At 43.4% G+C, this 26,218-nt stretch overlaps 1 protein-coding gene across 1 annotated transcript in view; it reads right to left on the bottom strand.

Moving 5' to 3' along the window:
* Window positions 1-3,929: 3,929 nt before the first annotated feature.
* LOC121287163 (apolipoprotein D-like) overlaps window positions 3,930-26,218 on the bottom strand; it is a 28,289-nt gene continuing 6,000 nt past the window's right edge. The window contains exons 2-6 of the mRNA XM_041204766.1: window positions 24,013-24,152; window positions 18,313-18,443; window positions 15,104-15,186; window positions 7,145-7,177; window positions 3,930-4,159 (exon numbers count right to left, since the gene is read on the bottom strand). Of these exons, the coding sequence (XP_041060700.1) occupies window positions 3,930-4,159; window positions 7,145-7,177; window positions 15,104-15,186; window positions 18,313-18,443; window positions 24,013-24,152 (617 nt within the window). The remainder of the gene's footprint in view (window positions 4,160-7,144; window positions 7,178-15,103; window positions 15,187-18,312; window positions 18,444-24,012; window positions 24,153-26,218) is intronic.

A 26,218-nucleotide genomic window follows, 5' to 3' on the forward strand; every position in this document is an offset into this window, starting at 1 on the left:
TACAAAACAAGCGATAATATTTCAAAAAGTAATTCGGCAGTTGCGAAGTGCTTTGGGACATCCTGAGAATGTGAAAGGCACTATACAAATGCAAGTTTTTCCTTTAATGGTTTATTCCCTAAAGCTTTCTGTCCATTAATAATTAAAATGCATTCAAATCAACACCTCAGTCAAGATTGACTCTGGATTTTGGCCGCTCTCTAGATTTTCCCGTCCCACCCATGACAATGCCCACTGCTTGCAGGACAGGAACATGACGCTCCTAGTCTCCAAGCAGCATGAGCATGTTTCAAAGAAGGGACGCATTTTCTATTAAAGCCAATTATAGTGTTAATCCATGTAAATCTATGGTGGCAGGGGAAACCAGGAAGCAAAGTAGAATTTGCATTTGGGTTTAACCAGCTTCATTTAACATGAAGTGCAATGATCAACTCCAATAACACTCAAAAATCTTGAGACCAACCAGGACAAAGCAGCCTGTTTGATTGGCACCACATCCACAAACATTCACTTCCTCCACCACTGGCGCACAGTAGCAGCAGTGTGTATAATCTACAAAATGCACTGCAGGAACTCACCAATGCTCCTTAGACAGCACCTTCCAAACCCACCACTACTACCATCTAGAAAAAGGGCAGCAGATAGATGGGAACACCACCACCTGGAAGTTCCCCTCCAAGTCACTCACCATCCTGACTTGGAAATATATCGCTGTCCCTTGACTGTCATTGGATCAAAATCCCGGAACTCCCTCCCTAACAGCACTGCGGGTGTACCTATGCCACAGGGACTGCAGCAGTTCAAGAAGACAGCTCACCACCGCCTTCTCAAGAGCAATTAGGGATGGACACTAAATGCTGGCCTAGCCAACAATGCCCACATCCGTAAATGAATAAGCAAAAAGAAAAATGTCCTAACCATAAAATTAGTCACTAACCTAAAACTGATAAAAGCAAAAAACTGCGGTTGCTGGAAATCCAAAACAAAAACAGAAATAGCTGGAAAAATTCAGCAGGTCTGGCAGCATCTGTGGATAGGAGCACAGTTAACGTTTCGAGTCCGAATAACCCTTCAACAGAACCAAGTAAAAATAGAAGAGAGGTGATATATAAGCTGGTTTAAGGTGGGGGTTGGGGGGAGGTGGGGCAAGAAGAGCTGGATAGAAGGCCAGTGATAGGTGGCGATAACCAAAAGATGTCACAGACAAAAGGACAAAGAGGTGTTGAAGGTGGTGATATTATCTAAAGGAATGTGCTAATTAAAAGCAGGATGAGCAAGGTACAGATAGCCCTAGTGGGGGTGGGATGGGGGGAGGGATCGAAATAGGCTAAAAGGTAGAGATAAAACAATGGATGGAAATATATTTAAAAATAATGGAAAAGAAAAATCTATATAAATTATTGGAAAAAACAAAAAGGAGGGGGAAAATCAGAAAGGGGGTGGAGATGGAGGAGAGAGTTCATCATCTAAAATTGTTGAACTCAATGTTCAGTTTGGAAGGCTATAAACTGCCTAGTCAGAAGATGAGGTGCTGTTGAAGTGAAGCTCAACGCAAACTGGAGGAACAGCACCTCATCTTCCGACTAGGCACTTTACAGCCTTCTGGACTGAATATTGAGTTCAACAATTTTAGATGATGAACTCTCTCCCCCATCCCCAACCCCTTTCTGATTTTCCCCCTCCTTTTTGTTTTTTTCCAATAATTTATATAGATTTTACTTTTCCCACCTACTTCCATTATTTTTAAGTGAATTTCCATCTATTGTTTTATCTCTACCTTTTAGCCTATCCCGATCCCTCCCCCCATCCCACCCCCACTAGGGCTATCTGTACCTTGCTCATCCTGCTTTCTACCCTTAATTAGCACATTCCTTTAGATAATATCACCACCTTCAACACCTTTTTGTCCTTTTGTCTGTGACATCTTTTGGTTATCTCCACCTATCACTGGCCCTCTATCCAGCTCTTCTTGTCCGCCCCCCCTGCCACTCCCCCCTGCCCCACCCTTAAACCAGCTTATATTTCACCTCTCTTCTATTTTTACTTAGTTCTGTTGAAGGGTCATTCGGACTCAAAACATTAACTGTGCTCCAATCTGCAGATGCTGCCAGACCTGCTGAGTTTTTCCCAAGTATTTCTGTTTTTGTAACCTGAAACTGATTACTGGTCTACCAATAAATATTAGAGTTTTGGAAATGTTCTGCCCATGAGAATTCTGTATTACAGAAATCAATGAGAATTATGATCATTTAGATGTTTATTTTATTGCAAATGAATAGTAGATGATTTTGCAAAATTGAAATGAACAGGAAGGAGATAGACCCACAAGAATTTTGCAAAAATGGATTTGATAGTAGGATTTTAGGTACAATGAGATTTAATGCTTGGATAAAGATAAATGTGTTATTGATTATGGTGTAATGGTACTGTCACTAGACTAGTTTTTTTTATTCGTCCATGGGATGTGGGCATCGCTGCCTGGGCCAGCATTTATGGCCCATCCCTAATCACCCTTGTTCAGAGGGCATTATTTTAAGAGCCAACCATATTGCTGTGAGTCTGGAGTCACATGCTGGCGAGACCAGGTAAAGACAGCAGATTTCCTTCCCTAAAGGACATTAATGAACCAAATGGATTTTTACGGCAATCAGCAATAGTTTTGTGGTCATCATCAGGCTTTAAATTCTAGATTTTTATTGAATTCAAATTTCACCATCTGTCATGGTGGGACTTGAACCCAGGTCCCCAAGTAATCCAGAGGCCTCAGATAATGCTCTGGGGATAAGGCTTCAAATCCTATCCTGGCAGCTGGTGGAATTAGAATTCAATTAATAAAATCTGGAATTGAAAACTAGTCTCAATAACGGTGACCATGGAACTATCATCAGTTGTTGTAAAAACCCAGTGGGTTCACAAATGTCCTTTATGGAAGGAAATTTGCCATCTTTACCTGGTCTGGCCTACATTTGACTCCAGACCCATTGCATTGTGGGTGACTCTTACCGGCCCTACTGAAATGGCCTATGCGTTCAAGGGCATTTAGGGATGGGCAACAAATGCTGGCCTTGTCAGCGATGCCCACATCCCATGAAAGAATAAAATTTCTGGGGAGAAGGGTTATGAATGAGTACAAAATGTATATACATAAACACTCAAAGCAATATAGCTGTGCAGGAAAAATGCACAAGCCCAATCAAATGGATATCATGAAGATGATGATGAGAACAAAGACACTATTTTAGTTTTACATTTTTATTGCCAAAAACAGCACTTAGTACTATAGATTTCTTATTGTAGCTCACAAAGCCAAATAGCAGCACCGCCCCTAATTAACATACATTCTAAGTACTGCACATAGTATGATAGAATAACCAAAGAGTGATCATTAGAAGGCTAAAACAAGGCTGATATTAAAGTCAATAAGCGAGGACCAATATTTTCTATTTATTTTCTTGCCAGTGCATGATTTTCCTATCCATTAAATCAAATGGGAGTGGGGAAATATAGCTGGAAATCTCACAAACAGAAAACTCTGGCCCATGAGTATAAACTTGGACACCACAGGGCAACTTCTTTCATGTTCATCAGCACTAATAAGCCAGTTTCTTCGCTTATACCAAATGTTGGTGGCATAGTTCCAATTGTTTCTAATTATAAATAGTAGATATGATTGTAAGTGATGGGCCAGTCAAGATTCACTATTGATTTGAATTTGAGCAGTGGTAGATATTGACAATTGGAGATGCTTATTAAAACTCCTGCACTTTTGGTGAAGATAACTCACTTCATAGTTCATCACAACAACTGCAGTAGATATGGTATAATTCCAGTTATGCTAATTCCAGTGTAAATTACAATGGAGTAAACTAAAGATAAGTGCATTTATGATGCAGATTAAAAATGATTCTGTATGCGTTCTGATCAGCTCTTTACACTATGCAATCTTTTTGATTAATTTTAACAATATCTTTAATGCCAATGTTAAATTTAATCAGGAGATTATGCAGGTGATTAGTGGCATTTTCTGATAGCTGCCGTTCTCTAGACAAAAGCCAGGCATAAGGGGTGTGTGCTATGCTGAGGAAGGATACGCAGGAGAATACCAAGGAGTAACTTGTATAGTCGGTGGCTACTACCCAGTAATGCAAAATGGCAGGGTCTGCAAAAACAAAAGGCACAGAACATTAATCTGGGATAAAACAAGCAATTTTCATTGGCTAACTAGTTAATTGAATTAAAGGCAGTACCTGGAAAAAAAATGTTAGAGAAACTAAAACACAGCATTGCCAACAGTGAGATGTGAAATAATCTCCACTAGCTGATTATGGACCATCTCAGTACTGTCAGACTCCTGGCCCTTGTGCCGTCATCCCAGGTCCTAGGACTGTTCCACTGCTAATAAGTCATTGTCTCTGGTAATACTAGCTGGCATAACACCATTGGTCTTACGAAACCTCCAACTCATGGTGGACAATGTCACAGGAGATCTGCTGTATAAAATCCTTGAGTTGGCCCTGAAGCAGCCACGGCTCTGGCGTGAATCACCGCACTTTGCTACAGATGCAAAATTGTTCCAAAAATTTCCAAGCTGCAGCGGAATTCTTCAGCAGAAGAAAATAGTTTTAAATTGAACTAATTTTACTTTAAAAGAAAAGAACGTACAAAAGGACATGCCTGGCCGCTTACTGATCCAAGAATTTCTGAAAAGCATATAGCCTCACATTGACCTGGAACGCTCAGCAATTACAACTTGTGGTTTTGAAAGAGTGCACACCAGGTTACACTGGGGCATCACGTTGGGTTGAATTTAATGGTGAGGCTTGGCCCATTTTCAGAAACATTGAAACAATTTATGACCATTAGGTAGTCATTTGTCTGACATAAAGCCTTCAGTCCCTTTAAGAGCAAACATCCTGCCTCCAAGAGCTGCCAGTCAATTAGAGGATCAGCAGCTCTTCAGTTCCAGCAGCACCACTGTGAGTGGTGGCCACTGCTGGTACTGCAGCCAACCAGAGCCAGCAATGATGGCAGAGGCCGCAGAATCAAGGTAAGTGTCCGGGCAGGCACCCTCTAGGGGAGGGTTTGGGGAGAAGTGGTTATTGCTAACAGCAGGGGGGTGTGCTTCAGTGATGGTGGTCCTCCATGGCCACAGGATGTCTGATCTGGAGGACCTCTGAGCTCCATGCCCGCTGGGAAGTTTTCACTGGGCAACCTCACCATGTGGCAGCAGGATGAAGACCTTAACCCTTAGCCCTTGACCACTTAAGGGTCTCGCGGCTTCTGCACAGGGAAGCTATTCTCAACTTTACACACCCCTGACTGAATTTCAAGGAGGAAGGCAATGGATACTCCAACACCGCCTTCCCTCCTGATTCTAAATTCTTGCCCCCACACCCCTCCCCTACGACTCACCTGCTCTCAAGGGCTAAATTAAATTCCACCCATTGTATGTTGCATGTCCTTACAAAACTGCATAGCCTACAATTTACAGCAGACAGCACCACAGGAAATCTATTAGAATCTTCAAAAATGCAAACAAGTTTTCATGCTTGTTTTGTTTTCCTCTCTTTAGAAGGTAAAATCAAATGGCTGTTCTTCATCTGGAAAGGTTCTCATGATGAGCACAGATTGCACATTAATTACTGCTCTTACTCTGTGATCTCCACTCTCATCAAGAAAGGCTCATTTAAACTTCAGACCTGGTCATGCCATGTGTACAATATCAAAGGTAATTTTAAGATTTTGAATGGTGAGAATTTGAAAATTTTAAATATACTAAACTAGGAACATCTTCCCCAAAAACATTATTAAGTGACACATTAGATGGGTAATTAAGGCAACGGGAATCTTTCTCTCCTTCTGGTAGTCCCTCAAAATGAGCAGGATGCTTGCTATGGAGTACAGCCTATGGCAAGAACCAGCATGTGGACTCTTTTAATGTGGGGAGGCTGCTGCGCTGCAGCTGCCACACATGGGGTGGCAAGGGGGATATTTTGCAGGCAGTAAAGAGAAACCTGTTATTCTCGGCACCCATGTGTGCAGGCAGCTCAGAGACTGGCAGATTCCTCTCTCCTATTTTGGAAAAGCAACATGGAGGAAATGTGCCATTAAGGTGGCTGTCCATTCTGTAGGAGCTTTTCTTCCTAATTTGGAACTAGAAATGCAGAATGAATAGATGGGAATCCTCTACTCTGTCGCATGACCCTAAAGAATACTTAGTTATTCAGAGCTTGCCGGGGTTCTAAGCTTAACTCTCACTATGCTCAAATAGCTACAGTTTGACTGGATGAAGAATATTCCAAAGAACACCTTAATTTGACTGTTTGTTGCTATTATTGTTACCTTGGAAGCCACAGGGCATGCTCAACTGACAAGAGCATACAACCTTAGACACACAATGGGATTAATTCTACACTCCCTGTGGGGAACACTGCCAGTGCCACAATGTTGGAACCCTTTCTCATCCCAAGCTCATTGTCTATGACATCCCAGCTATGTGCACAGATTCACACTAATAATACTACAATGTCAAATAAGGTCCCTACTTAATGTCTCAAATTAATCAGAGGCAAAAGAAGTCTGTCCTGGAGTTTGTAGCTCTTTAAAGTTTCTAACTTAAGACTCATGAACCGAATGACTTCTTTGTCTATATAGCATTAAAGAATAACCTTCCCCATATGGCATAACTTTTATACACTGCCTCTTCTGGTGACGGGTCAGATCATGAACACCATACTTGTATCAATCCTTAATGGCTGTTGGTACATTGAAATGTTTCACCACTCGGCATGATGCAAGAAATATTTTATGCCAATTATCAGCTGCCAGCAGAGTTTTACGCCCAAAGTTTATTTTCTCAAAAAGAGACCTGTTGATCCAGTTATCAGTCTGTATTATTGGAAATTTTGGCAGAAGTTATCTTCTTGCTTTACCCACAATGAGTGATGATGCCAAACTCAAAGGTTAACAAATAATATGTAATCATTACCAATGTAATAAGAAACAATCAACAGGGATTACTAGAAGCTATGTGCTCAGTAGTCTATACACCAAACTGCATTATTACATTCCAAGGCTGAATCTGATTTTGTTTGTTAGTGTGTATTAAATTTATTAATCAGGGACTTATATTTTTAATACATACCTAGATGATCGTCCATTCCCCACGGGTGCCTATCTGTTGGATTAACAAAATAAAATTTAAGTTACAAACACAAGCCACACTTTCTGTTGATCTCAAAGAAGAACAAAATTGAAGTTACCAACATTGTTTCTTCATAAATTAAAGCACTAACATTTTAATCTTCAGGTTTCCTTTCTGAAGGTGAGGTGAGGAGCACATTGCCTGCATTAAGACTTTCAGGTTGTGCAGTTTAGAGAGAACATTGATGACCTGATATTCGGGTGGTCATGACTGTATATTCTAAGCAAAAAAATCTCCTTGGCCAATGACATACCAACTACAGCCTCAGAAAGGGCTTAGCAGGGAGAGCATTCCTATTGTCATGGAAACAAAATAAAGCTTTTGAAGGGAGATTTTGAAATCAAAATAAAAAACCAACAACTAGAATTTATGCATCACTTTTAACAGAGTAAGATGTCCCAAAGGCACTTCACAGGAGGAAAAGATCATAGTGTCATTTACAGCACAGAAGGAGGTCATTCGGCACCTCTAGTCGATGCCGACACTCCACAGAGCAATCCAGTCAGTCCTACTCCCCCCAACTGATCCTCTTAGTCCTGCAAGTTTATTTCCTTCAAGCGCCCATCCAATTTCCTTTTGAAATCATTGATTATTTCTACTTCCGACAACTTAATGCGCGGTCAGTTCCAGGTCATTACAATATGCTGCATGAAAAGGTACTTCCTGACATTCCCCCTGCGTTTCTTGGCCAAGGACTTAAATCTGTGTCCCCTGCCCTTAAAAAATCCATGCTGGCTTGACTTAATTAACCCACATTTTCCCAAGTTACTATTAATTTTGTTCCGAGTTATTGGGTAGAATTTTCTGCTCCATAGGCTAAGTGCGGTGGCGAATGGGATAAGCAGCGCGTTTCCTGCTGGGCTGCGGGGCGGTATATCGCATCCAATTTTACTCTTGGGAGCTCCTCTCCAAATCACAAGGTGAGGCGGGCCCTGATTCGTCCACCCCCACCATCATCTAATGGGGGTCAAAGGTCCTGGTGCTGTATTTAAGTGCCACCCCAACACATACATTCACTCTTTGCAACCCAGTGGTGTTCTCCACTGACCTGGAGATGGCCCCCAAGGACCAATAAGGGTGTAGCCCTGAGGTTTAGCCATGACTTCCTGGAGGCTTTATTAAGAGGTGTCCGCCAACACCGGGATGTCCTTTACCTGCGGGGTGGTTCCAGGAGATCCACCAACCTCAGCTTGCCAGCCTGGGAGGTGGTCGCAAAGGAGGTCTGCTCAGTGGGCAACCCCCAAAGAAATACAACTCAATGAAAGGAAGAGGACGAATGATCTCATCTGCACCACCAGGGTAAGTCAACCTTCTGCTCACTCTAAACTCACACTCTCATTAAAGCTTCATACACTCAAAGGGTTAAGCTGCTCGGGGATCACACACAGTATTAGCGGGGGAGATATCAGCACTGAATGTCTCACGGTCACTTTAACATCATCAGCATTTCATATATCATATTGCACAAACAGCATCTTCATCCCTTATATCAACACAGCAAGCATGCATGCTTCCCAACCTCTCCTCCATCTCTTCTCATCACTTTTCATCCATTTGTCCTCATGCAAGCCAAGCTTGTTCATAACAGGAGAGAGAGATCCCAGACCAGAGGAGGGAGTACTGACATACATGAGCTGATGAAATTTGAGGAGGATGCTGCTGAGTTGGCAGGGGAAGGCAGAGTTCGCTCCTGTGGTGAAGGTAAGATCGGCCTCTCCCAGCAAGCCAGTAAGAATGAGCCCTCCGTGATTTGATCACATCCTGATAATTGCGGTGAGTGACATGCAATATTGTATTCAGACTGCTCATGAACTAAATCTATCTTCTCTCTCTTACAGGCACCAGCAGGTCAGTACCAACCACCAGAGCTGCCATTAGTCCCAGCCCCCAGACCCACCTCAGCGGAGGATGCGGAGGATGCTTCAGATGACGACCCGTCACTGCGTTCACTGACAACCTCTACCAGGGCAGAGACACAGACCCCAGTGGGTCATAGATCTAGATTAGGCTCCGGCTGACATTCCGGAGAACAGCAAACAGACACAGCTCTGTAGCATTCGGAGGCAGGCAGTAGCAGTCTAGGTTGGAGGACTGCTGGAGAACATGCACCTGCTGAGTCCAAGTCAGGTGGTGAGGCTCTCAAAACAGCCATCACTAAAGTGCTGGAGATTAAACAACAAGTGGCGGGACATCAGACAGTTGCAAGAGGCAGTCAACAGACTAGAGCGAAGGATGGTGGAGTCTGTCCACGTTTTGTCTGATGTGGTAACTCCAACATGCAAGTGCCTCAAAGTCTCCATGGGAATGGTGGCGGCCACTTTGGAGATCTTGGTCCAGTAGGTTCTGCCAAATTTGTGCTTGGAGCTGCACTCCATCACTATAGGCATAGATGGGATCCATCAGTGACTAGACAAGAGGGGGCAGAGCACCTAGGTCTCCCTCCAGGAGCCCCTTCTCCTCAAGTAGGGGCCGTTGAGCACCCACTGGAATGGATGAAGGAAGACCATCAGCTGGACACCCCAGGGCCATTCACCCAAGTGACTCCAAGATTGTCCAAACAATCCCAATACCCTCTACCTGTGGCCCCATCACCTCTAGCTCCACAGGCAGAGGACGATGCACCTGCCTCACAGCAGGAGACCCAAAGCAGGCCAGGGCCCTCCAGGCCTCATCCCTCCAGAGGACATCCGCCAAGGTCATTACAGGTGACAGGGCGTAGCAGTCAGCAAGCTGCCTCCACCTCTGCTGCAGGTGTCAGGAGTAGTGAGGTTAAAAAACTAAGAAATTTTGAGATCTCTAAGGGGGCACAGGTGTTCACTCATTGTATATATCATGCACCTTTGTAAATACATTTCCTGCTCATGACAATTGTCTTTCCATTTGAAAGCGTTATGCATATGCATCTTTATGCCCTCTTATTGAGAGGGAATTGAGAAGCTCCCAGCCATGATTGCCTCTCTGTGTAAGCCTTTGATTTATGTGCTGTTTAGTGGACTCATGTTAGATTCTCGCCCCTTGTGTAATGCCAGAGAGATGTGCCAACCTCTTTATTAACAGTGTCTGCACATTGAGTTTGGAACCTTTAGGCTTTACAACACACCATTTATTTATGTGTGCTAATGTATCTTGGATGGTTATAAGTTATGTTCATCAACAGAATTGTTTTCATATCTTGTGTGAAAGCCCAGGACCTGCAGCCATTATAGTCTCTACAACCATGTGCACATCTCTGTGGCCGCACAAAATGTCTCATCATGTGCAGTTGATGCAGGGTTTGCATTGGTCTGCTGCCTTTCACTTCCCATGGTGGCTATATACAGCTTTGGCTGCTTAGCTTTCCAAAAATGAGGGCCTCGTGATCCTTGTGGGTTGCCAGTCCAAAACTGATTGCTAGCTCTGCTTGCAATGTCACTGGTTGTAAAGGCCTTTCCGAGCACTGGCATGGCACTAAAGGACAGGAGAAATGAGCTCGGGTCCCCATGCCTAGACCTTACTTCTGCTGGAACCTTGTGGCTATCAGCATGTCATGGGCATGTCTTCCGTGTCATGCTGCTTCGATGGCATCCTCACGTGGAATCTGACCCTCATCTCTCAATTCAAGTTCCTGCCCATCTTGCTTGTCATTGCCTGAAGAGCTCTCAGCCTCCTCTATGTCTCCGTTTGGCAAGGGGTTCACCCTCTGAAGCACCAGGTTGTGCAGGGTGGAACAGACCACGATGATATGGGATACTCTCTGTGGAGAGTACTGCAGAGCCCCACCTGGGCAGTCCCAAGCTTCAGAAGTGCATCTTCAGGATAGCAATGGTTCACTTAATGATGGATCTTGTCACACAGTGCACCATGTTGTATGTCTCTTCCGAGGCACTTTGAGGATGAAGCATGGGTGTCATGAGCCGTCTCTTCAGTGGGTGCCCCTTATCATCCAGCAGCCATCCCTATAAGCGATGCACCATGCGAGGCACCCGGGAGTGACTCAGGATGTAGAGGTCATGAGAACTCCCAGGGTACCTGGCACAAATGTGCAAGATATGCTTTTGATGATTGTACACCAGCTGAATGTTGAGGAAATGGAATCCTTTCCTGCTAATGAAGATCAGGGGCTGCTGCCAGAGAGCTCTTAAAGCCACATGTGTGAAATTGATTGTGCCCTGCACTTTCTAGAAGCCTAAGATCACTGCAAACCCCAGAAATCTAGCAACCTGGTTAGCTTCTCCATTGTGAAATTTAAATAATTATGAACCTTACTGTAGAGGGCATCTGTCACCTCCTTTATACATTTATGTGTGGATGACTGAGAGATACCGTATAAGAACTCTGTGGATCCCTGAAACGAGCTGTTATGAAACCTGGCTATGTCTCCAGCAGAGACTTGAAGGATCCGGAGGCTAAAATGTTGGGGGCAGTGGTGATTTTGGCAGCTCCTGGCAAGATACGGCCACCATGTCCAGCAGGCCACAGGTCTTCTGCCAGGAGGCTGCAGATGTTTTCCATGAACTGACATGGCAACCTGAACCTCCTGAAGCAGTGCTGCTCAGGCATGTCAAGGATACTCAGCCTGTATGTTGTGGGTATTGCCTCCTGTGAGCTGCATCTTCCCTGCTGCTGCCCTCTCTACCCCTCCCCTATCTGCTGTCCAGCTACATGTCTCTCAGGAGCAGGCTGCTGCTGTCGCTCATATTGGTCTTTAACCAAGATCAATCTAAGACAGCCAAAGCACATACCACCCTGATGTGATTCAGAGAATCTCCAAAGTGTAGAAAGTAACCTCTCAGCAACAATACTGAGAAAAACACTTTCCCACTAGCAGGTAAGAAAGCAGCCACCAGTACCAAGTATTTCTTGCAATACTTCCATATGTTTGATTTAGCTCCTTCAATTGCTATTATGTTCTCACCTCATCCATCACTCGAAATCCATGGATTCCCCATTGAATTTAAAAGTCAATTGAAATATCACTTGAGCAATTAGCAAATGTTAAAAGGCAACCCGCCTCCCGCAAGGAGATTGCACACAAGCATCCTAACATGTTCCAGTTAAATGTGGAAGTTGGCTGATAGGAACCAACATTGTGATATTTTTATCAGGTTCTCCAAGTTAAAATTGCCCCTGTATGAGTACGGTACCTCGATGGAATGAAATCCTCAGTACAAATAAACAATTGTTTCTCCAGTTGATTTTGTCCTTTTTGAAGTTGGATTGCTACAATTGTTTTCAAAGGAATCCCATGATGAAATCTAGCAGAGAGATTTCAAAACAATGTTTGCATAGTGCAACATAGCAATCCATGGGCAAGGCAACTACCTGCTGATTACCACTTACCCTGCCACCCACCCCCACCCCACCTCCTCGGCTGCTGAATTGATACTCCTACATGTTGAACACCACTTGGAAAAAGCACTGAGGGTGGCAAGGGCACAAAATGTACCCTGGGTGGGGGACTTCAATGTCCATTACCAAGGATGGCTCGGTAGCACCACTACTGACCTATCTGGCTGAGTCCTAAAGGACGTAGTACCTAGACTGGGTCTGCAGCAGGTGGTGAGGGAATCAACAACTACTTGATCTCGTCCTTACTAACCTACCTGCCACAGATACATCGGTCCATGATGGAGTGTCCAGCGCGCAGTCCTTCTGGAGACGAAGCTCCGTCTTCACGTTGAGGATATCTCCGTTGTGTTATGTGGCACCACCACCATGCTAAATGGGTTAGAGTTTGAACTGATCTAGCAACTCAAAACTGGGTATCCAGTGCCATGAGGCACTGTGGGCCACCAACAGCAGCAGAATTGTATTCAACTGCAATCTGTAACCTCATGGTCCGGCATATCCTCCACTCTACCATTATCACCAAGCTAAGGGATCAATCCTGGTTCAATGAAGAGTGCAGGAGCAGCACCAGGCATACCTAAAAATGAGGTGTCAACCTGGTGAAACTACAACACAGGACTACTTGTGTGCCAAACAGCATAAGCAGCCAGCGATATACAGAGCTAAATGATCCCACAGCCAACAAATCAAATCAAAGCTCTGCAGCCCTGCCACATCCAACTGCAAAAGGTGGTGAACAATTAAACAATTAACTGGAGGAGGAGATGCCACAAATATCCCCATCCTCAATGATGGGGGTGCCCAGCACATCAGTGCAAAAAACAAGGCTGAAACATTTGCAACCATCTTCAGCCAGAAAAGCTGAGTGGATGGTCCACCTTGGCCTCCTCCAGAGGTCCCCAGCTTCATAGATGCCAGTCTTTTCGATTCACTCCACGTGATATCAATAAACAGTGAAGGTGCTGGATATTGCGAAGGCTATGGGTCCTGACAACATTCTAGCAATAGTAATGAAGACTTGTGCTCCTGACCTTACTGCACCCTTAGCCAAGCTGTTCCAGTACAGCTACAGCACTGGCATCTACCTGGCAAAGTGATGGAAGGGGTCGTTGACAATGCTATCAAGCAGCACTTACTCAGCAATAACCTGCTTAATGACACTCAGTTTGGGTTCTGTCAAGGTCACTCAGCTCCTAACCTCATTACAGCCTTGGTCCAAACATGGACAAAAGAGCAGAACTCAAGAGTGAGGTGAGAGTGACATCAAGGCAGCATTTGGCCAAATATGGCATCAAGGAGCCTAGCAAAGCTGAAGTCAATGGGAATCCGGGGGAAAACTCTTTGCTGGTTGGAGTCAGTTGGAGTGCTGTTGGAGCTGCACTCATCCAGGCAAGTGTAGTGTATTCTATCACACTCCTGACTTGTGCCTTTCAGATAGTAGACAGGCTTTGGGGAGTCAGGAGGTGAGTTACTTGTTGCAGGGGGAGACCTGTCCATCTGTTGGAGTCATAATTAGCACAAAGGAAAATGGCTGTGGCTGTTGGAGGTCAATCAACTTAGTCCCAGGGCATCACTGTAGGAGTTCCTCAGGGCAGTGTCCTAGGCTCAACCATTTTCAGCTGCTTCACCAATGACCTTTCCCCCATAATAAGGTCAGAAGTCGGTATGTTCGCTAATGATTGCAAAACATTCAGCATCATTCACGATTTCTCAGATACTGAGGCTGTACGTGTCCATATGCAACAAGATATGGACAATCATTCACACTTGAGCTGATAGGTGGCAAATTGCATTCGTGCCACACATGTGCCAGGCAATGACCATCTCCAACAAGAGGGAATATAACCCTCTCCCCTTGGCATGCAATGGCAATACCATTGCTGAATCCCCCACTATCAACATTCTGGGGGTCACCATTGACCAGAAACTGAACTGGACTGGCCATATAAATACTGTGGCTATAAGAGTGGATCAGAACCTGGGAATTCTGTGTTGAGTAACTCACTTCCCAACACTCCAAAACCAACTACAAGGCACAAGTCCAAGAGTTTGATGGAGTGCTCTCTACTTGCCTGGATTAGTGCAGGTCTGACATAACTCAAGAAGTTCAACACCATCCAGGGCAACACAGCCCATTTGATTGGCACCCCATCCACCACCTTAATCATTCTCTCCACCACCCACACACAGTGGCAGCAGTGTGTACCATCTACAAGATGCACTGCAATAACTTACCAAGGCTCCTTCAACAGCACCTTCCAAAACTTCAACCTCTACCACCTAGAAGGACAAGGATAGCGATGCATGGGAACACCACTAGCTGCAAGTTCCCCTCCAAGGCACATATCATCCTGACTTGGAACTATATTGCCGTCCCTTCACTGTCACTGGGTCAATACCCTGGAACTCTCTTCCTAACAGCATTGTGGGTGTACCTACTCCACATGGATTGCAGTAGTTAAAGAAAGTGGCTCACCACCACTTCCTCAGGGCAATTAGGAATGGACAACAAATGCTGGCCTCGCCAGGGATGCCCACTTCCCATGAAGAAATAAACAAAAAAGTACTTACTGATTTTGTACTGAAGTTTGGCTTTTTCTCCCTTTGTAGGTAAAATTAATTCTCCTTCTAATGCAACCACCTCACCTTTGCCCCTGCAAAACACAAAGAAGCTCTGCATGTAAAGAGAGTAATCCCTGTACTTTCAATTCCACATGAATGCATCTGAGGTAAAGAAAAGGTTGTGGGGTCAGTGGGGGTGGAGGTTGTATTCTCCTCTTCAGGGCAGATTTCCAATGGGGTGGATCCCCTGCCTGCCTTTTTATATCAGCCACAATGTACTCTAGAAAGAGGTTAATGTAGACACGTAAGGGGCACTGTGTCAATATGGTTGGAGACTAAGGATAAAAAGGGGTTTGTGGGGAGGAAATCTGCAGTCAGAGCTAAGTAGAAATAGCAAATTCATTACCTGGGACATTTTAAATATCCACTTATATCGGACAGAGAGAGTAATTGGAGGAAAAGGGACAGGATTCTTAAAATACACAGTTCTTTTTCTTCAAGCAGCCTGTCCCTAGGCCTGTAAATGTGGTGACATTGCTAGATCAAATAATGAGCAATAAAACAGATCAGGTAGATGATGTAAATGTAACGAACAACTTGTGAGTAGATGCCACAATTTAATTAGGTCTAAAATCCAACTGGAGAGGGAAACGCAAGTACAAACACCAGAACGCCATATTAAATTAGAAAGGTGAGATGTTGGCACACTTTTTATCGATCAAAAATGCTCCATTAAAAGAGAAGGAAACAACTTTTTTACAGTTTTCAGATGCCATAGATAACTAGAGATCAGAAAACAAGAAGAGATGATAATGATCACCAACATAACAGTGAAAATACTGAAGGAGAACATAAGAAAATAGGTGTTTGAGTGGGATAAGGATGATCAAAAAAGTTACAGTAAGGAATGCTGTATATCATTAAAAAAAATCATTAAAAGTGTGGTAGGACCTGTGAGAAATGAGGATTGTCAATTTGTAGAAGGTGATAAAATATTTGACCAAAGTAGTCAGTATGTTTTTATTAAAGAGAAGGATATTACAGATTCCTGGAATTGTTAAGAGCAGGGTGAGTAATAGTATAGACAAAAGGAATTTTATGATAAGTGACAACAAAACAAGGGGGCCTGATGGGATACATCCAATGGATTCAGCAGAACGTGAGAAAAGCCCTAGAAAATGATGCTTCAAAGCTCTATTAAGTGTAGGTCTGTGCCACTGGATTGGAGAGTGGCCAATATTGTATCCATTTTTTGATAAGAAAGACAGAGTTAATCCAGGTGTTTTCAAGCCAGTTAGTTTAACATCCATGGTAGGGAAACTCTTTAGAGTCAATAATTAAGAGTGAAATGATCACATATCCATATGAAGAGACAATTGCTGGAAGTAGCCAGCATGGATTTCAAAAGGGTGATTGATCAAGACAAACCTCCTTAAATTCCTTGAGGAGGTGGAAAGGTTGGTTGTGAATGGACAGACTTTAAAAAAGGCTGCCCCACAGCAACAATGCACTATGGGCAGCCTTAACAAGCCCAGCGTAAGACTTCCACTCCTCAGTGGAAGCAAGTCCCATCCCTCAAGAGCTGCCAACCAATCTGATTGGCTGGTAGCTCTTGCAGTCCCAGAATTCAGTAGCGGACGCTGCTGAGACTGGAAGCAGTCCCACAAAGAAGATGGCATGGATATCGGACAAAGGTAAGTTGGGGCTTTTTGGGGAGGGAGGGATCAGGCACCCGAAGGAGGGGGTGGGAGGGGGTGTGGAGGTCAGGTTTTGGAGGCAGGGGTGTACAATCTTAGGGGTTGGTTAGCGAACAGGGCACCCTCCACAGGAGGTACCCCCCACCTTCCTTCCTGCTTTTTCACCAGAGTTGCTGCATTATGGCATGGGCAGCGAAATATTTGGTCATAAAAGTAATTCTGTTTTTGTGTTTAATATTCGGTCAGTTGGCTTTTAACAAGCACAATTGTCCTTTAGTGAGTTTTTTTAAATGGCGGGCAGGCTGACGATTTCGGCACTTCCCCAACCAGTGTATTATGGGAAACCACGTGTTGACTTCAGGTTCGCGGCCAAAATCATAACACGAGATTTTACCCAGTCCTGATTTGCAAATGTAATATCCCAATCAAACTCACCCACTTCCAATTTTAACAGAGGTTAGATAGGTATCTGATCCTTTTGCAGGAAACTAGTTAGTCATTTAAGTATTTTATTGAGGCTGCAGCCTTCATTGACAGTCACCCTATTTTTAACCAGGGTTGGCCAGGTTTCCTGGGCCTCCAGAAATGCTGCAGCTTAAAGGAAGCTAGAAGTGCTGAATTCTTGTGGCAAGTCCCTTTGCTGCATTGTTTGTAGGCCCAGAGGAGCAGGAGTGCCCCATGATCTGTGGAGAGAAAGACAGAGTTAACGTTTCGAGTCCATATGACTCTTCTTCAGAGCTCTGAAGAAGAGTCAGACAGACTCGAAACATTAACTCTGTCTTTTCTCCCCACAGATGCTGTCAGACCTGCTGAGTTTTTCCAGCATTTTTTGTTTTTTATTTCAGATTTCCAGCATCCGCAGTATTTTGTCTTTGCCCCATGATCTGTCTGTTTTCCCCACCACTATCAGAGGCTTTCAAATATCATCTGCTCCCACGGACCACTATTGGACCTCAAACCACCAGCAGGCCTCTTTTTATAATTGGAAACCCCTGGGCTACCATTGGACCCATCACACCACTCCCCCCACAATCAGGACACCCCACAGATGTTTCTCACTCCCACAATACCCCACGAACTCTCATGAACCTCATCCTGTCATTCAGACTAACTCCGAGCAGGATCCCCATAGAGAAAAAAATTAAAAGTAACTCTGTAATTAAACTCTGCAGGTCATCTGGGAAACTTATTCTTCCGGGTTTCCTGACCTCAAAGCCCCTGACCCAGCACAGAATTCACAACGAGGCTGAAATCTAGGCCCATGCCATCTTTCAACTGTAGGTTAGATAGTTGAAGGAAAGGGGAATAAATGGTTATGTATGTGGGATTGGGAGTTTTGTACATGTAGAAGGTAAACTCCATCACAGGTTTGGCCAAGCAGCTTGCTTCTTTGTTACAATTTGATGTTATTAAAGTCACTTTAGTTCCTGTGTAAGAGTTTGCTTATATAAAATGGTCAATATCATTGGATCCAAGGAAAATGTTTAATTAAAGACTAAAAGTTATCTCTGAAGTACTTACTTGACCATCCGAGTGAGAATCTCTAACCTGTCTTCAAAATTGTTAGGAATCTGCGATATTGTTTCTGAAATGCATTTGTGTTCCCCACTGACATTATAAAGTCGCTCAATTTCATACCATGTTCCCATATACTGTAAAATCAAAACAAACATATAAGCTTAATGAATTTGTGTGCACGATCACTCAGGATCAAATGTTAACTTAAAAAGTAAATCAACACTGAAAACACCATACCTCAAAATATCTTCACAAGATTTCTATGAAGTTAAACAATACATGGTATATGGCATGGTTTTGTAACCATGATTCTCCATACACCAAATGATCAAGTTTAGGTTAATCAGGAGGGCCTTTGCTCTATTAAAAGATAAATATCTGCATTAGTGCTCCCTGCAATTCCTCTTGGTAGATGGTTGCAGAGTGTTATAGGCAGACAGATGAAAGCAAATCACCTGTCTCTCTTTTATGCTAGAAAACATTGTGGGGTTTGGGCCTATGGAAAGGAATTTTTTTCATAAATATTAAGGGCTCAGGAAGAAAATTAATTTCATATACGGATCCACTGCCTTTCATCTCTATGGGATTTTAATTATTGATTAGAGGAAATTAAAAGGAAAATGCTGGAAATTCACCATTTTAGCATCTGAAAGAGAATGGACATGTTATACTTTGGGTAGTCATCCTTTGTCAAATTGGTAGGGGAAGGCAGGAAGGTCCATTGAAATGAACTAACCTAAATGAGGGAGAAGGTGAAGAACAACAGATTTAGATTATAGGTACTGCTACAGTAACTGTTTTTATAAACAGACAGCCATTGCTTTTAATAAAAGGTGTAGCTATGGGTACCCGCATGGGCCCCAGCTATGCCTGTCTCTTTATGGGGTATGTGGAACATTCCTTGTTCCAGTCCTACTCTGGCCCCCTTCCACAACTCTTTCTCCGGTACATCGATGATTACTTCGGTGCTGCTTCATGCTCTCATTGGGACTTGGAAAAATTTATTAATTTTGCTTCCAATCTCCACCCCTCCATCATTTTCACATGGTCCATCTCTGACACTTCCTTTCCCTTCCTTGACCTCTCTGTCTCAATCTCTGGTGATAGACTGTCCACCAATATCCATTACAAGCGTACCGACTCCCACAGCTACCTCGATTACAGCTCCTCACTCCCCGCTTCATATAAGGACTCCATTCCATTCTCTCAGTTCCTTCGCCTTCGTTGTATCTGTTCTGATGATGCTACCTGCAAAAATAATTCCTCTGACATGTCCTCCTTCCTTAACCAAGGCTTTCCACCCATGGTTGTTGATAGGGCCCTCAACCGTGTCCGGTCCATCTCCCAAGCATCTACCCTCACACCTTCTCCTCCCTCCCAGAAACATGATAGGGTCCCCCTTGTCCTCACTTATCACCCCACCAGCCTCCGCATTCAAAGGATCATCCTCCGCCATTTCCGCCAACTCCAGCATGATGCCACCACCAAACACATCTTTCCTTCACCCCCCCAGCGGCATTCCGTAGGGATCATTTCCTCCGGGACACCCTGGTCCACCCCTACGTCACCCCCTACTCCTCAACCCCCACCTATGACACCTCCCCATGCCCACGCAAAAGATGCAACACCTGCCCCTTCACTTGCTCTCTCCTCACCATCCAAGGGCCCAAACACTCCTTTCAAGTGAAGCAGCATTTCACTTGCATTTCCCCCAACTTACTCTACTGCATTCATTGCTCCCAATGCGGTCTCCTCTACATTGGAGAGACCAAATGTAAACTGGGTGACCGCTTTGCAGAACACCTGCGGTCTGTCCGCAAGAATGACCCAAGCCTCCCTGTCGCTTGCCATTTTAACGCTCCAGCCTGCTCTCTTGCCCACATGTCTATCCTTGGCTTGCTGCATTGTTCCAGTGAAGCCCAACGCAAACTGGAGGAACAGCACCTCATCTTCCGACTAGGCACTTTACAGCCTTCTGGACTGAATATTGAATTCAACAACTTTAGCTCTTGAACTGCCTCCTCCATCCCCACCCCCTTTCTGTTTTTCCCCATCCTTTTGTTTTTTCCAATAATTTATATAGATTTTTCTTTTCCCACCTATTTCCATTATTTTTAAATCTTTTATGCCCTGCTAGCCTTTCCACCCCACCCCCACTAGAGCTGTACCTTGAGTGCCCTACCATCCATTCTTAATTAGCACATTCGTTTAGATAATACCACCATCTTCAACGCCTCTGTGTTCTTTTGTTCTTTTGTCTGTGACATCTTTTGATGATCTGCTCCTATCACTGCTTGCTTGTCCCTACAACCACACACCCACCCCCCCACATCTCTCTCCACCGCCTACCATCTCCCCCCCCCCCCCCACCACTGCCCCACTCCCACCTTAAACCAGCTTATATTTCACCCCTTTCCTAAGATTCACTCAGATCTGTGGAAGGGTCGTGAGGACTCGAAACGTCAACTCTTTTCTTCTCCGCCGATGCTGCCCGACCTGCTGAGTTTTTCCAGGTAATTCTGTTTTTGTTATTGCTTTTAATAGCCTGCTAATAGCTCTAAAAACCCAGCAAAAAACAAAAGCTACCTACTGATGTGCAAAAATTCTTATGAGTGGAGCTGTGAAAATTAAAGGTAAATGTCACATCTGCAATGTAAAGAAATGCAGTAGAATATGATTAGGATAACATGGAAAGCATAAAAACTAAGGGAAACAATTATAGGCTGAAGAGTATCCAATTTCCAGTGAAGTTAAGCCAGCAAAAAGGGAGTAGCTTCAAGGAAATTTCCAACCATGGTAGTCCTGAATTCACATTGGATTTTTGAATTACCTCAAACAAGTTCAAATTTCAGGCAGAATGAAGATGTTTGGGAAATTAATCTCTCCTCTATAGAAAGCATCAAGCTTGGAGCAGTGGACGTCACATATCTCTTTATGGATGTGCATGTCAATCACCAACTCAGATTTATCAGCTCTCCCAATGTGAATCAGGCATTGCCATTTTGTGGGTCATTTCAAAAACAATTCCGCTCCAGCAAACGAAGCAACACTTCTGACTTTTCTTTCAGCATTTCCCATAAATCACTATTGGTCTCTTGGTCACTGTCTGATGGTCTCAGAATTATTTTGAGAAGGCAAATGTTGGGAAATAAAGTCTGAAATATGTTAAGAATTGAAGATTGTCACCTGAAATACATCTCATTCTTTCATGCTGTGTTGAGAACAGCAAACTTCCTGCTAATGCAGTGGCAGTTGTATATTAACAGACAATGTTCACCCCTTTCTAAAAATGATCTCGATATTCATTGAACAATATGTTCTACTGGAGTATCTACTTGGTATCATTTTACAAATGCTTGGAAGGGTGTTTAAATTAAAATCCTTAAATTGTAATACAAATTGTTCCATTATTTACCAATACAAAACAAAAGGAATTCCCCCAACCCCACTCCCTTGCTCTTGTAGCTGACCCTGTATTAGAACCCCTGAAATACAATTATCGGCAATACTCCTGTTAAAAATGCTAGAATAGAGATTTGTAATGAGAAACTTCCCTTGACAGTTACAATTTTCAGAACGTGTTTGATCAATAGAATTGTACCTGTTAAAATGATTTACACAAATAAAAGCATTTTCCTATATTTGGGCAGGTCATCTGAATGTAAGTTACATTGTAATAGTGTAAGGTATTTGAGGCAAAACTTCCTTCATTCAAATCGCAAATTTAAGTTGATTATTGGAAAGGTTAAATCGAAGCAAATAAATATTGCTCTGAAGAAGAGTCATACAGACTCAAAACGTTAACTCTGTCTTCTTCTCCACAGATGCTGTAAGACCTGCTGAGTTTTTCCAGCAATTTTTGTTTTTGTTTCAGAACAATATTAAACACTTGTCAGATGTTATATGGACTTTAATGAACAGAACAAACATGTGAAAAGACAATATTTACTAACATCATTCAAGTGCACCAGTGCTACAGATTTGGCAAGACATCGATGAATTCAGTGACACAAAAACAAGATACTGCAAATGCTGGAAATCTGGACTAAAAACAGAAAATGCTGGAAATACTCAGCAGGTCAAGTACCACCTGTGGAGAGAAACAGGGTTAACATTTTGGATTGATGATGATCCTTCCTTCAACAGAAAGTTCTGAAGGATCATTATCGTCCTGAATTGTTAACTCTGTTTCTATCCATTGATGGTGCCTGACCTGCTGAGTATTTCCAACATTTTCTGTTTTCATTATTGGTGAATTCAGTGATTCCCCACTCTCAGTAGGGGGCCATGCTCAAAGGATTGTGTGTTGGAGGACCAACACTAAAGTATTGTAAGCCCTATCTGTATTAAATTATAAACTGGGAGAGCTGGGCTGTGAGAACCCAAACTGATTTTGTTTAGGACCTCTATAACTGGTCTAGTTTCAAATTCAGGTCCCAAAAATGGATAGAAAGGCAAACCCACTGCATCACCCAATCTATTTGGAGTATAATGTGGGAAAATATGAACCTGTCCGTTTTGGCCGGAAGAATAGAAAAGCAGCATATTATTTAAATGGAAAGTGTTTGCAGAACTCTAAGTTACAGAGGGATCTGGGTGTCCTGGTACATGAATCACAAAAAGTTAGTATGCAGGTACAGGAAGTGGTTCGGAAGGCAAATGGAATGTTGTCATGTATTGCAATGGGAATGGAATATAAAAGTAGGGGTGTTTTGCTACAATTGTACAGAGCATTGGTGAGACCACATCTGTAGCACTGCTTTTTGTTGGTCTGCTTATTTAAGAAAGAATATAAATGCATTAGAAGCAGCTCAGACAAGGTTCACTTAATTGATAATTCTGGGATGGGGGCATTATCTTACAAGGAAAGGTTGGTCAGGCCCCTTTATACAGCACCTTCCAAACCCATGACCACTAACATCTAGAAGGACAAGGACAGCAAACACATGGGAACATCACCACCTGCAAGTTCCCCTCCAAGTCACTCACTTTGAAATTTTTCACCATTTGTTTACTGTCGCTGGGTCAAAATCCTGGAACTCCCTCCTACTAGCACTGTGGGTGTACCTACACCACATGGACTGCAGCGGCTCAAGAAGGCAGCTCACCACCACCTTTTCAAGGGCAGTTAGAGATGGGCAATAAATGCTGGCCTAGCCTGTGACACCCATATCCTATGAATGAATTTAAAAAAGGCTGGGACTGTGTACATTGAGGTTAGAAGATTGACAGGTGATCTTATTGAAACATGTAAGATCCTGAGGGGACTTGACAGAAGCTGGAAGGATGTTTCCCCTTGTGGGAGACTGGAACCGGAGGACACAGTTTAAAAATAAGGCGTCTCCCGTTTAAGATAGAGATGAGAAGAAATATTTTTCTCTCAGAGGGTGGTGAATCTTTGGGACTTTGTTCCCTGGAGAGCAGTGGAGGCAGGGTCATTGAATATTTTTAAGGCAGAGGTAGATAGACTAACTCCTTGATTAACAAGGAAGTCAAAGGTTCTGGGATGGGTGGAATGTGGAGTTGAGGCCAGAATCACATCAGCCATGATTTTATTGAAAGGCAGGGCAGATTGGAGGGTCTGAATGTTGGTATTTGGGAAGGTGGCATTTACTGATCTTTTAGCGGTTGACAGAAATTCTTCTTTACATATAGTAAATTGGGTTGTCATGCAGCTGAAGAATGAACATTAAGACGACAAACCTTTTCGATAGTAAAATTTTGTTGCAGATCTACATGTTCACAACCACCCCATTTGACAGCTTGGCCTCTTTTGATTAAACAAATAAAAGCGATCAACAGTGTTAACAATAACACCCGCATGGCACCGGCTCCAGAGGAATCTGAAACACAAAAGGGAGATATCTGAACCACTTTACATTCGGAAATCGACTGAATCACACGGAAGGGGAGAGGGAATTCCCTTTGTGGCGGCAATAGATTTGTCTGGAAACTCTCAGCCTTTACAGAGAACATTAAGGGCCTTTTTTTTTAAAAAGGGCAAAGGTTAAATACTGCGGATGCTGGAAATCTGAAACAAAAACAAAAGTTGCTGGAAAAACTCAGCAGGTCTGACAGCATCTGTGGAGAGAAAGACAGAGTCCATCGGACTCGAAACGTTAACTTCTCTCTCTCTCTCTCCACAGATGCCGTCAGACCTGCTGAGATTTTCGAGCATTTTTTGTTTTTGTTTTTAAAAAGGGTGCTTCCCCATTAGGAACGATTTCAAATTAACACTCCACTCCGAGATGTGATATGTGATTATTCTTGTCCAAAGTACTGCACTCGTCTATTTCTATCATTTTTAACCTGTTCTCTCATTCGATGCTGATAATCTTTATAGCATTTCAACCCATCGGCACATAAACACCAACAGCCAAAAGGCCGCGCTATAAACCAGTAATACAGGTGTTCCTAGTCAGCTCCACAAGTATAAGGGCAGATAATTAAAATTAATCCATTGTTAACGTTCTGTTTCATTATTTTTAAATGGCTCAGCGACTGTAACTCATTGAATTATTTTCCATTACTTTCCCCTTTTTGAGGAGTGCCTGCTCCTAACTGAGATTTGGCAGGCATTAGTGAAGGAGCTGTTAAAAAGCCTGTAACGAAAACATTTCCTTTTTCAGATGCTGATAGGAATGTGTTCCAGCACCTTCTGCTCAGACGAATTTCCGATATCTACTGGTTATGCTCAGAAAATCCAAGCTCCTGACAAGGTCAACAGCTGGGCTCCAAGAAGAGGACTTAGGGGCAAATCTGATGATTTGAGATGTATCTCCACTCGGATATTCTCGCTGCTCCGCTTTCGAACAAGTGCAGCTGATTCCAGGTTTACGGCTGTGAAATGTTTGGTGTGCGAGAAGCAGTAATAAGAGCCTTAAATTCAACGCGCTGAAATTGTAAGGTGCAAACAATAAATAAATAAGGAAAGCACCCACTTTACAACAAGCGAGGGCGTAGCAGCTGTTCCACGTTGACCGCAGTGGCTCCCTCCACCCGCCTCTCTCTTGCATTTTTACATCCTTCCTCATTAATCTCCAAACTACGCTTCAAACAGCCGCAGCAGTAAACGAATGTATTCTTCTGCTCATCCTTATCCCAGCGCTCTCCCTACAAACCTCTATCATGAACATGCGCTTCACTGTCAGTTAAATGGACTCAAAACGCCCAGTTCATCTCAATCTGTGAATTTAGCAGGGCTCCAGTCTGTGCTACTTGTGAAAACCTAACCCTATAATTCCCCCTAAGTTCCACTCCCCTCGATGCAACAGCCCTGCCTGTACAAATGAACTCAATTATACACAGCAAAAACAGAATTACCTGGAAAAACTCAGTTCTGTGGAAGGGTCATGAGGACTCGAAACGTCAACTCTTTTCTTCTCCGCCGATGCTGCCAGACCTGCTGAGTTTTTCCAGGTAATTCTGTTTTTGTTCTGGATTTCCAGCATCCGCAGTTTTTTATTTTTATCAATTATACACGGTCAACTCACACGGTGCAATAATTTCTTCAACAGGATTATCAATCTCTCTTCACAAGTGAACCTTTATTCGTTTTAGTGAAGCAACAGATCAATCGCTAAACATCCAAATATACAGCCTATAGATCACCAATCTATTTAAAACAAGTGCTTATTTCCATAAGGTTTTAATCTAACCTAAAGGGTTTCCCCTAAAATCCTCAACGAACGCTCGGATGGTCGGTCCCTTTAGTAACACACTGTTCAAAATGGGCAGAATATTGGACAAAAGGATCACATTTCAGTTGGGGAGGAGCCGTGTTCCGAAAACCCCCTCGTTACATCTCCCACCTGCAAGCCAATTATAATAACTCTCCTCAGTTTAAAATACCCCCTCCCCGGTATTGTAATGATTCCCAATAGCTTACCCTGAACGGTGATGTGGTCTG

Source organism: Carcharodon carcharias, chromosome 2 (genome assembly GCF_017639515.1).
Source record: "Carcharodon carcharias isolate sCarCar2 chromosome 2, sCarCar2.pri, whole genome shotgun sequence".
Classification (NCBI taxonomy): domain Eukaryota; kingdom Metazoa; phylum Chordata; class Chondrichthyes; order Lamniformes; family Lamnidae; genus Carcharodon; species Carcharodon carcharias.